Genomic DNA, 13,927 nt, shown 5'->3' with positions numbered 1-13,927 from the left:
GTACATACCAGGGCCTTTGATATACCAGTCGTGGTGCACTGGCTGGAACGAGAAATAGCTCAATGGGTCCACCGACGGGGATCGATCTCACACCGACCGCGTATCGAGCGAGCGCTGTACCACTGGGCTACGCCCCGCCCTGTATTTTCCTAGACTGCAGTGTAAGTCGATCGAGATTAAATAGAAGTTTCTCGCCAGAATGGAGTAGCCTATTAACGTAATGATTACGTGAACTGCACACATGAATAAATACATAAATAAAAATCCCTTGACAGGTTATTTTCTTCTTTCATATACTTTTAATGAGCCAGTACGTTATAAATGTTTCAACTGACTGATTTAATACTACGCATTGAGATACGCACACGAATGATCTGGAAATATAATGATCTACTTTCGAGTATCTATAACAGGTGTAGAGAGTTCAACATATTTGGAACCGGATTGAATTTAAACAGTAGAATTATTACCTAATATTTTATTAATAAAATATATATACATGCATATACCAGACATGTAGCATGGGTGGTTTGAGCATAGGAATTTTAATTAATTTTTTTATTGTTATTTATTTATTTATTTATTTACATATTTTAATATAGATTGTGGAATTAATTATCTTTTCATTTTAAACTTAGTTTCGCGCTTATATCCAATTAAGGTTGAAGCACGCTGTTCTGGGCACACGCTACATCCACCTGCTCTGTCTGTCCAGGGCAGTAGGTTGGTGGTTAGATCTTAGTGTTTAGTGAGAGAGAAGTCAGCGTTGTCTCCTTACACGTGACCTACTCACTGAATAATTAAAACTCGTTCCTGGTAGAAGGCGATACTGGGGTGCGAACTCACGCTGCATACTGCCAGAGGACTGCAGGGCTTCTAGATTATGATAGCCCCACTCCAATGGCTAGTGATATTCAATGTTCGGCTAGGAAATAACTACTATAAAATTGTTAGTGAAATGTTGCAGTTAAGTCTATTTTGTAAATATGAATACCTTGCCCCCACAACACAACACCACCAAACGAAATAGGGGCGAGTGCAGGTGGGATAGGCTGGGGATTGAAACCCCCTGCTCCAAGCAAATTTCCTTTTTAAAATGTATTTTCCGGGCGAGTATGATCCAATCTCCCGTAAAAATGTCATTGACCATAATCTAGACTCCCCTGAAATGTTTTTGCCCACGCCTCATTTCAACTTATTTGTGTGCTTATATAAGGTTGAAGCACGCTGTCCTGGACACACACACACACACACACACACACACACACACACACACACACACACACACACACACACACACACCTCAGCTATTTGGGCTGTCTGTCCAGGACAGTGGGTTAGTTGTTAGTAGTTAAGTGGTTGGTGAGAGAGAAGAGGGTGTAGTGATCTTACACCTACCCATTGAGTCGTTAAAACTCTGGGTGGAAGCCGGTACCAGGCTGCGAACCCTGTACCTACCAGGCTTATGTCCGATGGCTAACCACGACACCACCGAGGCCGGTAACAGAACAAACAATGTATTGCATCTAGCGTAACGTGTGTCATGAATGACCGGAAGCGGAAGTTGACCTACCCGACTGTGGTTCTGTATGATGTTGGTCCAGTTTCGCGGAGTTGGTTTCTTCTCGACTTCGTCCATGTTAGGGCAGATGATCTTGGCGCTCGGCAGAGTCGGGGACGAAGCAACTTCCATAGATGCAGAACAGCCCATTGTACATCGCCCCCAACGTCACCATTTCACGACGCTGACGTGGCTGCGGGCGTCGACCTTCCATTAAAGAACTGCAGGTACTTCCAGTCGAGAAAACAAGGCTCACTCATATATAAACGTGTTTTGTCCGATCGTACGTATGTTTGTGTTTGAAAAATGGCGGTAATCGAACAAAGTGAAGATTCCTCTCACGAAGTTACGCTTTCATTCACAAAGTGAAGGTTCCTCTCATGAAGTTAAGGTTTCATTCACAAAGTGAAGGTTCCTCTCACGAAGTTAAGGTTTCATTCACAACGTCAAGGGTTGCACTGAAAACAAGCGAAGATTTCATTCTCAATTTACACAGTTAAGGTTTAATTCACAAAATAATTTTTTCATTTAAGGTTTGACTCTGAAAGTTGAGGTTTCATTCACAAAATGATGATTTCATTCACAAAGTAAAGATTTCACTCACAAAATTGATGTTTTATTCACAAAGTGAAGGCTTCATTATCAAAACTCAGCACAAATGTTTGTTGTTGTTTTTGATGACTTATAAAGTAATTTTAAAAGCAGATACATACGTTTCAAAAACTAACCGTTTTTGTCTTCAAAAAATAAACTTAACACAAAATTGGCTTTTCATTGTATAGTGAATGATGTTTTTTTTTTACTCTGCATAAATGTTGGCTTTCATTTGTAAAGTCAGTTAAAACAGTAGTTACAAAAGTTAAACAAACTAAACTTGGCACAAATCTTTGATGTTTGTTTATTGTTCTATTGTAATGTTTTATTATTGTTTTTTCAACAGCTTCAAATATATTGGAGCTTTCATTTGCAATTATGTAATTTTCAGAACATATGGCAGTTTTGAACGTAATTGTAAATATGTCAGAGTCTATTTGATACACTTAATGCACTAACCGGCGAAATCCAGCATAACTGTAATATTATATCAGACGTATTTATAAAATGTTGCGAAAACATTATTTTGTTATTTAAATAATACGGAAAAATAAATGTCAAGTGCATTTAGCGTATAGAAACCACTCTATAATAGCAATAATCGGAATAAAACCTTTTCGTATGATTCAGTCTGTTTCAACATTGCGTATTGTAATGTGTATTTACTTTTCTGCTGAGGACGCTGACGACAGTCCGGACCTAATTTCCACTTATGATCAGGCTGTTTGAAGTGAGATAATTGCAAAACCACGCCAACGCGACACAACCATTACCGCGGATCTGAAAAACAGAAGAAAAAAGAAGAAAGACATCAGTTGTATATCATGAAGTGACATACTATATGAACACTAAGGGGATGCCGCCAATCACACTTCTTCTTCCCCCCCCCCCCTCCCCATTACCTTTTTTTTTTATTTGCCTGTCGCCCCATAACACGACTCATGGACAGTGTTGGTGTCCCCCAATGTAGATGGGCCCCCAATATAAATTCCTGGCTACGTACCCCAGGGCCGTACCCTGATCAAACTCCTAGGTGGGGTGGGGTGGGGGTGGGGGTGGGGGGCACTACGTTTTATAAACAAATGAAACACTATACAAATTAAAACCTGAGATATATATGCTATTTTCTGGAGTAAAAAAAAAAAAAAAAAAAAAAAATATTGAGATTCTCAGGAGGGCAACTGCCCTCTGCCCCCGGAGGGTACGGCCTTGTAACCCCCCCCCCCCAATACCACCTTTTTATTTGTCTGTTGCCTCATAACACAACTCAAGCACAATGTGAGTGCAGCCCCTCCCCCACACCCAATATGAACAACTCCCAATATGACATCCTTGCTAGGCACCTTCCCCCCCTCCACGACATGTTTTATTTGCCATAACACGACTCTGGGACAGTGTGGGTACCCCCACCTCCCGCAAAGTTAATGTCCCTCATTGCTCAATATAAAATCCTAGCCACTCCAATGTATTTGAATTGTATTTTTAGTTTCCATTTAATGAACACGAACTAAGAATCGTGGGCTATAATGCATTCATCAACCGTATTCTATTTGCAAACTACACATACTTAAAGCAACGCCCTTTCTCTAGAACCGAGTAGATTATTTACAATCAACAAGAACAATGCACAATGGCAATACCTAGAACGTGTGTAAATGTCAAATTAATATCAGTTTAATCGTTTAAAGCAAGAATTAAGCCACGTTTGCGATATATGCGCGGCGTGCGTTTTCCCCGTGAAATCGACAAAGCTTTAAAATGTGCCGTTTTAGAGGATGATTACATGCCGTCGCTCGCAAGATTTAATTTTTTTTTCCCCTTATATTTTATTATTATTTTTCTTTTGGCGCCAAACGTTAAGATCATAAGGTAGCTGTACACTTAAGGCGATCTTAGCGCTATGATCATAAGGTATATGTACACTTAAGGCGATCTTAGTTCTAAGATCATGAGGTAGCTATGCACTTAAGGCGATCTTAGCGCTAAGATCATAAGGTAGCTATGCACTTAAGGCGACCTTAGTTCTAAGATCATGAGGTAGCTATGCACTCAAGGCGATCTTAGCTCTAAGACCATAAGGTAACTATGAACTTAAGGCGATCTTATCTCTAAGAACATAAGGTAACTATGCACTTTAGGAGATCTTAGCTCTAAGAGCATAATGTAGCTATGCACTTAAGGTGATCTTAGCGCTAAGATCGCTTCGTAATACGGAGCCCAGTACGTTTTCCACAGCAATGGTTATGTGATTCCGATGCAGATTGTAGTGAGTGGACATCGATACGAAACATCCGATAGTCATTAGGACATAACGAGCGAACAGTCGACCGGGCGACGCGTTGTATTCTCCTACATTACAGTATCGATGGTCTCAATTGTTAGAATAGGAAAAACTTTATTACGGTGGTGTTAGTCAGCAGAAAACGACAAACAACAGCAGCGGTGACAAAAACAGCGAAGAAGCTAACGCTGCACCAGTAGCAGCAGCAGAAGTAGACATAATAGTAGTGGTAGTGGTGGTAATAGTAATAATAGTAGTACTGTAGTAGTAGTAGTAGTAGTAGTAGTAGTAGTAGTAGTAGTAGTAGTAGTAGTAGTAGTAGTAGTAGTAGTAGTAGTGACTAGTGGCAGTTGTAGTAACTGTAGTAGTAATAGTAGTAACAACAGCAACAGTAACAGGAACAATAGCTTTAGTAGCATTATTGTTAGTAGTAGTAGTAGTAGTAATAGTAATAGTAGTAGTAGTAGCAGCAGCAGCAGCAGCAGCAGCAGCAGCAGCAGCAGTAGTAGTAGTAGTAGTAGAAGAAGTAGTAGTAGTAGTAGTAGTAGTAGTAGTAGAAGTAGTAGTGACTAGTGGCAGTTGTAGTAACAGTAGTAGTAATAGTAGTAACAACAGCAACAGTAACAGGAACAATAGCTTTAGTAGCATTATTGTTAGTAGTAGTAGTAGTAGTAATAGTAATAGTAGTAGTAGCAGCAGCAGCAGCAGCAGCAGCAGCAGCAGCAGCAGCAGCAGCAGCAGCAGCAGCAGCAGCAGCAGTAGTAGTAGTAGTAGCAGCAGCAGCAGCAGCAGCCGTAAAATTTTTTATAAAATTCACTAGCCATGGGATCAGTGATTTAAAAAATTTACTAGCCATGATTAAAAATTCACTAGCCCTACTTTACTTTACTTTAAGTTAATACAATTTTACTAAATGATAGTAATAATCAAACATGTCACCTAAAGAGGGAGATAGAGCTTAAAAACACTAACACTGGGGGTTGGGGTGGGGGCAAGATATTCATATTTACAAAATAGACTTAACTGCAACATTTGACCCAAAAACTTTCACTAGTCGTCGGGCATGGCAATAGTAGTTATTTACTAGCCCAATATTGAATATCACTAGCCATGGGAGTGGGGCTACCATAATCTAGAAGCCCTACCGTAATAGTAGCAGCAGTAGTAGTAGTATCTGCAGTAATAGTAGCAGCAGTAGTAGTAGTAGCTGCAGTAATAGTAGCAGCAGTAGTAGTAGTAGCTGCAGTAATAGTAGCAGCAGTAGTAGTAGTAGCTGCAGTAATAGTAGCAGCAGTAGTAGTAGTAGCTGCAGTAATAGTAGCAACAGTAGTAGTAGTAGCTGCAGTAATAGTAGCAGCAGTAGTAGTAGTAGTAGCAGTAATAGTAGCAGCAGTAGTAGTAGTAGCTGCAGTAATAGTAGCAGCAGCAGTAATAGTAGCAGCAGCAGTAATAGTAGCAGTAGCAGTAATAGTAGCAGCAGCAGAAGCAGCAGCAGTAATAGTAGTAGTAGTAGTAGTAGTAATAGTAGTAGTAGTAGTAGTAGTAGACTTAGTAGTAGTAATAGTAGTAGTTGTAGTAGTAGTAGTAGCAAAAGCAGCAGCAGTAATAGTAGTAGTAGTAGTAGTAGTAATAGTAGTAGTAGTAGTAGTAGTAGTAGTAGTAGTCTTAGTAGTAGTAATAGTAGTAGTTGTTGTTGTTAAGTAGAAGTAATAGTACTAGCAGCAGCAACAACACGAAACTACATATTCATTTCATTTAATTTAATTTGTTTGTGCTGATATGATGATATCCAAGTAATGCTCACAAACCGTTTCTATGTACTATCTTATTTGTCTACCCGAGACAGATTCTGAAGTTACTGCTGGTAATTTGTTCACATATTGGAACTTACTGACCCAAATACAAAACAACCATATCTACTCAGGGTCGTAGCTAGCGGGGGGTGGGGGTAGGGGGTGGGTGATGGGGGGGAGGGGGGGGGAGCGGAGGAACAATAAAATCCGCAAACAATTATAGAAACTTAAAGAAAATTATCTTCTTCACCGTTTAAATTTTAGTCTACTCCCCCCCCCCCCCCCCCCCCCCCCCCAACAAAAAATCCTAGCTACGGTACTGCTTAGTAATGTGTTGATATTATAGAATAAAAACAAACAAACAACAAACAAACAAGGCCCATTCTGATCTCTGCACAAAACAACGATGTGTTAAGTTTAAATAAAACTGAAAACTATTGTTTTGTTTTTTGTTTGTTTGCTTTGTTTGTTTGCTTTGTGGGTTTTTTTTTTATAACAACGAATCTGGTAGTTTGTCGATATTCCTGACGTGACCTTAGTACAATACAACTAGGTTTAACAGTCACCCCATTGTAAAACAACCCCGACTGGTTTTTTGCCCACATTCTTAAACTACTTTATAACTGACCCCAGTATAAAACAACTGAATGAGGTCTTTTGTTGATATTCAGGAAAAAAACACACAATAACCTCCACATCTGGTTCTTTACCGTCATTCTTGAACTAACGAACCACTGTAAAATAACTGAATCAGTATTGTGTCAATATTCATGAACAAATTCGACTCAGTACAACACAACCAAATCTGGTAGTTTGTCGATATACCTAAAAAGGTGACACCAATACAAAATAGCGAAATCTGGTAGTTTGTCGATATTCATAACCAAATTCGACTCAGTACAACACAACCAAATCTGATAGTGTGCCAGTCTATCTGATACCAATACAAAGTAGCGAAATCTGGTAGTTTGTCGATATTTCTGACAAAAACCGGGCCCTGTACAAAACAACTAAATCTGGTAGTGTGTCGATCTATCTGATACCAATACAAAATAGTGAAATCTGGTAGTTTTCCTGTCTATCTGAAGGAAGGGAATGTTTTATTTAACGACGGACTCAACACATTTTATTTACAGTTATATGGCGTCAGCAGTCTATATGATACCAATACAAAATAGTGAAATCTGGTAGTTTGTCGATATTCATGACAAAACCCGGCCCAGTACAAGACAACCAAATCTGGTAGTTTGTCGATCTATCTGACACCAATAAAAAATATTGAAATCTGGTAGTTTGTCGATCTATTTGACACCAATACAAAATATTGAAATCTGGTAGTTTGTCGATCTATCTGACACCAATACAAAATATTGAAATCTGGTAGTTTGTCGATCTATCTGACACCAATACAAAATAGAGAAATCTGGTAGTTTGTTGATCTATCTGAGACCAATACAAAATAGAGAAATCTGGTAGTTTGTCGATATTCATGACCAAACTCGACCCAGTAAAAGACAACGACGTTATCACCTTGTTTGCTAATTTGTCCCTCCCTGGAGACGAGAACAAAGGGACGCCTAAAACCCCGGATATTAAGAGAAATGTCAATTCATCAGAGAAATCAGGGGACAATGAGCGGAATGGTGAAACATGGCAGGAATCCAGGTCTGTACACGTCCCATTGTGGTCGTCGGGTGGTAAACAGGAAACAGAGACAAACACAGAACTAAATCTCCAGATCACGAAGCGATTAGTGTTCAGTCCGTTCACTTTTTTGTTACTAAACGTCTTTAAGATTAGGGCCTAGGTATACAGGTATTATATTGTATAAAGTTATGTTATATTATGCTACGTTACGTTACGTTACCGTATATATATATATATATATATATATATATATATATATATATATATATATATATATATATATATATATATTATTATATTGTGTTGTGTCGTGTCGTGTAATGTCGTGTGTCGTGTCGTGTCGTGTGATGTGATGTGATGTGATGTGATATTTGTGTAAAAATGGCACCTGTTTGCCATGGTATTGGAAACAAGTAATTAAATGTTCTTTTTCCCCCGTTCCTTTAAAATAACGATTTATTTCAGCATTATAACACATACAAACGCACGCACGCACGCACACACACACACACACACACACACACACACACACACACACACACACACACACACACACACATATATATATATATATATATATATATATATATATACACAGTCAAACCTGTCTTAAGCGGTCACACAAGGGAGTAATTAAAAGTGGCCGCATAAGACAGGTGGCCGCTGATTACAGGTTGCGACTTATAGTCTTTAAAACATATGTTGTTGTTTCTTGTATTAGCGTCTATACTGCTAATTAATGGATGTGTGCTTCACAGTTTACTATAAATAAACTTTTGTCATGTCGCCTCCTTCAGGAAAAACTGCAACTGGAATGTATTAAATTAACCGTTCTCAACAAGTTTGTTTTCTCTTTCCATTTAATTATTTAATTTCTACTTCATGCGGTGTATTGTCATAGTAAGTGAATCTACAAATGTCAAGCGTAGCCTGCACAGAGGCAATTAGATGCTTTCCATATGTCATGTCATGTCATAGGGTTTTACGTGCACATTCAGAACAAGCTGTTGTAGCGCACGCCTGTCGTGGGCACAAGAGCCGGCCTTGGCCGGCTCCTCCGTCCATGACAGGAAAGGTGGGGGAGGGGAGAGGAAGGACCGCCTGCACTGGTAGGTGCAAGGGAGCACCAGCAGCAGGCGGTGGCAGGCGGGTGGGAGTGGTGGTGGTGCTATGGAATTTGAATGGAGCAGTTAAATGCCAAAGAGAAAAGGGTGCGCAATTTTGATTGAGGGAATTTGGCGCAATTTTGAACGGTCGGTCGAAAGGTAAATGGCCGAGCTAATATAGGTTTTGATATTAGTGAATCGAGAGTAGCTCGTTAATTTTAGACCTTTACGATGCTGTGGTGTCTCCCTAGGTTGCCCATAGGGCCCTTATAAAATAGTAATATTTTCTTAATTGATACACAGTACAGATGTCGGGACTGAATGGGTACTAGTATTCCTGAAGGTGTGAAGATCGGTCATTTGCTGCACCTTATCGCTGTTGTTAAATATCCCTTGTATATAATAGTAAACATTTACTATGACCGCTTAATACAGGTATTTTAGCGATTTAGGATCCGATTTGAGTGGCCGCTGGCCGCGTTAGACAGGTGACCGCTTATTACAGGTGCCTTTACGTTATAAATCGTTTGGGAGGGAAAAAAGAGGCCGCTTAAGGCAGGTGATCGCTGAATACAGGTGGCCGCTAGGACAGGTTTGACAGTATATATATATATATATATATATATATATATATATATAAATAATATTATATATCATATCTATTAGTAGTGTTCCAATTAGTGAGTATAATCGCAAATCGATCGCTTAGACTCTAATGATGCGATGATCGATTATACAAATTCAGAATAAACTGACGCAGAAAATATTAACTATCCATTGTTCCTATAGCTGAGATGATGGAAGATAATGGAAATATTAACTATCCATTGTTCCTATAGCTGAGATGATGGAAGATAATGGAAATATTAACTATCCATTGTTCCTATAGCTGAGATGATGGAAGATAATGGAAATATTAACTATCCATTGTTCCTATAGCTGAGATGATGGAAGATAATGGAAATATTAACTATCCATTGTTCCTATAGCTGAGATGGTGGAAGATAATGGAAATATTAACTATCCATCCTGCAACATTTGGTAATTATCGGACTCACCATTCAATCAATTCCAAATGTTACGACAATGTGGTTTTGCGTTTCTTCTTTTGAAGAGTATATATAAATTATATATATATATAATATATATATAATATATATATATATATATATATAAATAATATATATATATCATATCTATTATGTTCAATAGTGATAATCGCAAATCGATCGCCTTCGACTCTAATGCATGCATTACGAGATGATGGAATATGAAATATAACTATCCATGGTTCCTATAGCTGAGATGATGGAAGATAATGGAAATATTAACTATCCATGAAAAATATTAACTATCCATTGTTCCTATAGCTGAGATGGTGGAAGATAATGGAAATATTAACTATCCATTGTTCCTATAGCTGAGATGGTGGAAGATAATGGAAATATTAACTATCCATTGTTCCTATAGCTGAGATGGTGGAAGATAATGGAAATATTAACTATCAATTGTTCCTATAGCTCAGATGGTGGAAGATAATGGAAATATTAACTATTCATTGTTCCTATAGCTCAGATGATGGAAGATAATGGAAATATTAACTATCCATTGTTCCTATAGCTCAGATGATGGAAGATAATGGAAATATTAACTATCCATTGTTCGTATAGCTCAGATAATGGAAGATAATGAAAATATGCCGAGGGTCGGGTTTCTTTTCATGTCTCCCTACAGCAAGCTAATGACGAATGGGTATTAAAGGTAGAATAGGTTATTTGTAGGGTTGGTCCCGGGGGACACGACAGCAGGTGCGTCGTCCTAATAATTCATATACATGTATTCCTGACCGATTGTATGATTCAAAGTTGGTCGACTGGTGCAAATCAATGATAATCGATGATGGATGATGAACATCCAACTGATTCCCAAGAAAAAATATCTATGTAAGTATATAAATCGTGTACATAGGAGTTCGGCAGTTAAACATTATAATTTTTCCTTTGTCTAAGTAATGTGTACATGGTTAATGTGTTGCACATGTAAAAAAAAAAAATTGTCTTTTTACTACAAGTGATTATGTAATATATGTATGTCAACTTTGTTAAAGTTTGTTTTGTTTAATGCAGCAAGGGATCTTTTATATGCACTTTCTCACAGACTGGAAAGCACATACCACAGCCTTTGACCAGTTGTTGTGCATTGGTTGGAACGAGAAAAAACCCAATCCACCAAGGCGGTTCGATCCTGCGACGCAAGCACCTCAAGCGAGCACTCAACCGACTGAGCTAAATCCCTCCCAATCAACAGTACAAATGCTACAACTATACAAACCGGAATTCGCTCATAACTGGACTTTGTTTTACGATCCGTTTTTAAATATCACTACAAAACAGAACCTTTGTAAACCGAATACGCCTTAAAACCGGTGTCACATATAATTTGCACTCCCTGGATTTGCACTCCCCAGTCAAGATTATACGTAGAATAAGCACGCCCCAGTGCATATTATACATGTAATATACACTCCCCCAGTCTATATTATATGTATAATATGCATTCCCTCTGAATAATATGCACTTCCCAGTCTATATTACACGTAGGCTATAATAATTTTTAACCACTCACATAATGATATTTTTTTTGTGTTTTGTTATGTTTGTATGGCCAGTGCACTTTGTAAAAGTTGATATAAATCTCAGTGGCGAATCTAGATGGGTATGTGAATCAGGGGCGGACCCAAGGAGGTTAAAACGTTCCTAGATCCGCCCTTGCAAATGTGCAGAAAAATAATAACTCATCATATGTGATGATCAGATGGATCCCAGAATCTCTTCACCCATTCTTTGCTTCCCTTACTTCCGATTAACATGACAGGAATTATGTGGAGATAACATTGCAAAGCTTGGTCTTAAACAGGTTCATATTTTAGAACACACAAATCATTACTTCAGACCCACCCTATCCCAGTCAAGTGCCACAGTGTATGTCCAGCATCATTCCTGTATTTTGGTTTCATATCAGAGATCCAGTATTAACAACCATTGTTTGTTTAAAAAACATTTATAATTTTTTAAGTAAAGGAAGTTGTAGGCGATCTGAAAGACAAAGGAAGAAAAGCGAATTTTAGACGACCTTGCTTACAATTTTCCGTTGAAATTGGAAAATCATTATACTTAACAAAACAGAATAATAATAATCAAATACATGTAACTTAATTTTGGTGCATGTTAATAGCATATATGAATATCAGCAATAATATACACATGCCATAGATCTATACTATAGTTGTAAGTAACGATATTAATCATGTATACAATTTACAGTTTATAACGTATACATTCATGATTATCTCGATAATATACACATGCCACAGATCTATACAATAGTTGTAAGTAACGATATTAATCATGTATACAATTTACAGTTTATAACGTATACATTCATGATTATCTCGATAATATACACATGCCATAGATCTATACAATAGTTGTAAGTAACGATATTAATCATGTATACAATTTACAGTTATAACGTATACATTCATGATTATCTCGATAATATACACATGCCATAGATCTATACAATAGTTGTAAGTAACGCTATTAATCATGTATACAATTTACAGTTATAACGTATACATTCATGATTATCTCGATAATATACACATGCCATAGATCTATACAATAGTTGTAAGTAACGCTATTAATCATGTATACAATTTACAGTTATAACGTATACATTCATGATTATCGCGATGCACAAGGGGCGGAACATAGCCCAGTGGTAAAGCGCTCGCCTGATCCTAGTCGGTGGGCCCAATCGGCTATTTTTCATTCTAGCCAGTGCACCACGACTGGTAAATCAAAGGCCATGGTATGTGCAATCATGTCTTTGGGATGGTACATATAAAAACGTCTACTAATGGAAAAATGTAGCGGGTTTTCTAAATCTAAGACTCTATGTCAAAATTACCAAATGTTCGACATCCTATAGTCGATCATTAATACATCAGTGTGCTCTAGTGGTGTCGTTAAAAAAAAAAAAATATTGCAGAAACCTACGAGTAGTGAGTTAGTTCAGTGCGTGATAATAAATACACATAACCTGGAACTCACATTAATTATTACATATCTATTACTATTAAATCTATACTCCATGTTCATTACTATACACATAATATACACTACCAATTCATTATTATACGCATAATCTAAACTCCACATTCATTAATCTAACTACACATAATCTATACACATAACCTACATTAAGTATTCATTACTTTAGACATCATCTACGCTACCCATTCATTAGTATACACATATTACACACACACACACACACACACACACACACACACACACACACACACACACACACACACACATTATACACATTATATATATATACGCATATATATATATATATATATATATATATATATATATAATACACTCCACATTCATTAGTATACATATAACCTATGTATTCATTATTATACACTCCTCATTCGTTATTATTCACATCATCTACTCTACGTTCAATATGAGACAAATATTCTATACTACCCATAAATTAGTATACATATAATGTACACTCTCTATTCACTATTATACTTACACTCTACACCTTGCATTTATTGATATACACATAATCTGCACTTCCCATTCATTATTATACGTATAATCTACGCTCCCCATTCATTATTATACATATCATCTAGACAACGCATTCCGTTTTATATATTTAGTAATGAATGTGCAGTGTAGATTATATATATAATTTATTATAGTCATAATTGTGAATAAGTTAGTTTGTTAGTTTATTTGTTTAACGACACCACTAGAGCACATTGCTTAATTAATCATCGGCTATTGGATGTCAAACATTTGGTAATTCTGACTCGTAGTCATCCCACAGACACGAAAGCACATACCACAGCCTTTGA

General features: G+C 37.4%; 1 protein-coding gene across 1 annotated transcript in view; it reads right to left on the bottom strand.

Annotated features, from left to right (window-relative positions):
- The window catches only part of LOC121386152 (calpain-8-like), a 72,434-nt gene extending 69,493 nt beyond the window's left edge, over positions 1-2,941 (bottom strand). The window contains exons 1-2 of the mRNA XM_041516952.1: positions 2,822-2,941; positions 1,574-2,019 (exon numbers count right to left, since the gene is read on the bottom strand). Coding sequence (XP_041372886.1) covers positions 1,574-1,711 — 138 coding nt within the window. The 5' untranslated portion in view covers positions 1,712-2,019; positions 2,822-2,941. The remainder of the gene's footprint in view (positions 1-1,573; positions 2,020-2,821) is intronic.
- Positions 2,942-13,927: the final 10,986 nt, after the last annotated feature.

The sequence above is a fragment of the Gigantopelta aegis genome, chromosome 2, assembly GCF_016097555.1.
Source record: "Gigantopelta aegis isolate Gae_Host chromosome 2, Gae_host_genome, whole genome shotgun sequence".
In the NCBI taxonomy this organism is placed as follows: domain Eukaryota; kingdom Metazoa; phylum Mollusca; class Gastropoda; order Neomphalida; family Peltospiridae; genus Gigantopelta; species Gigantopelta aegis.
This window is presented reverse-complemented; position numbering and strand designations above follow the sequence as displayed.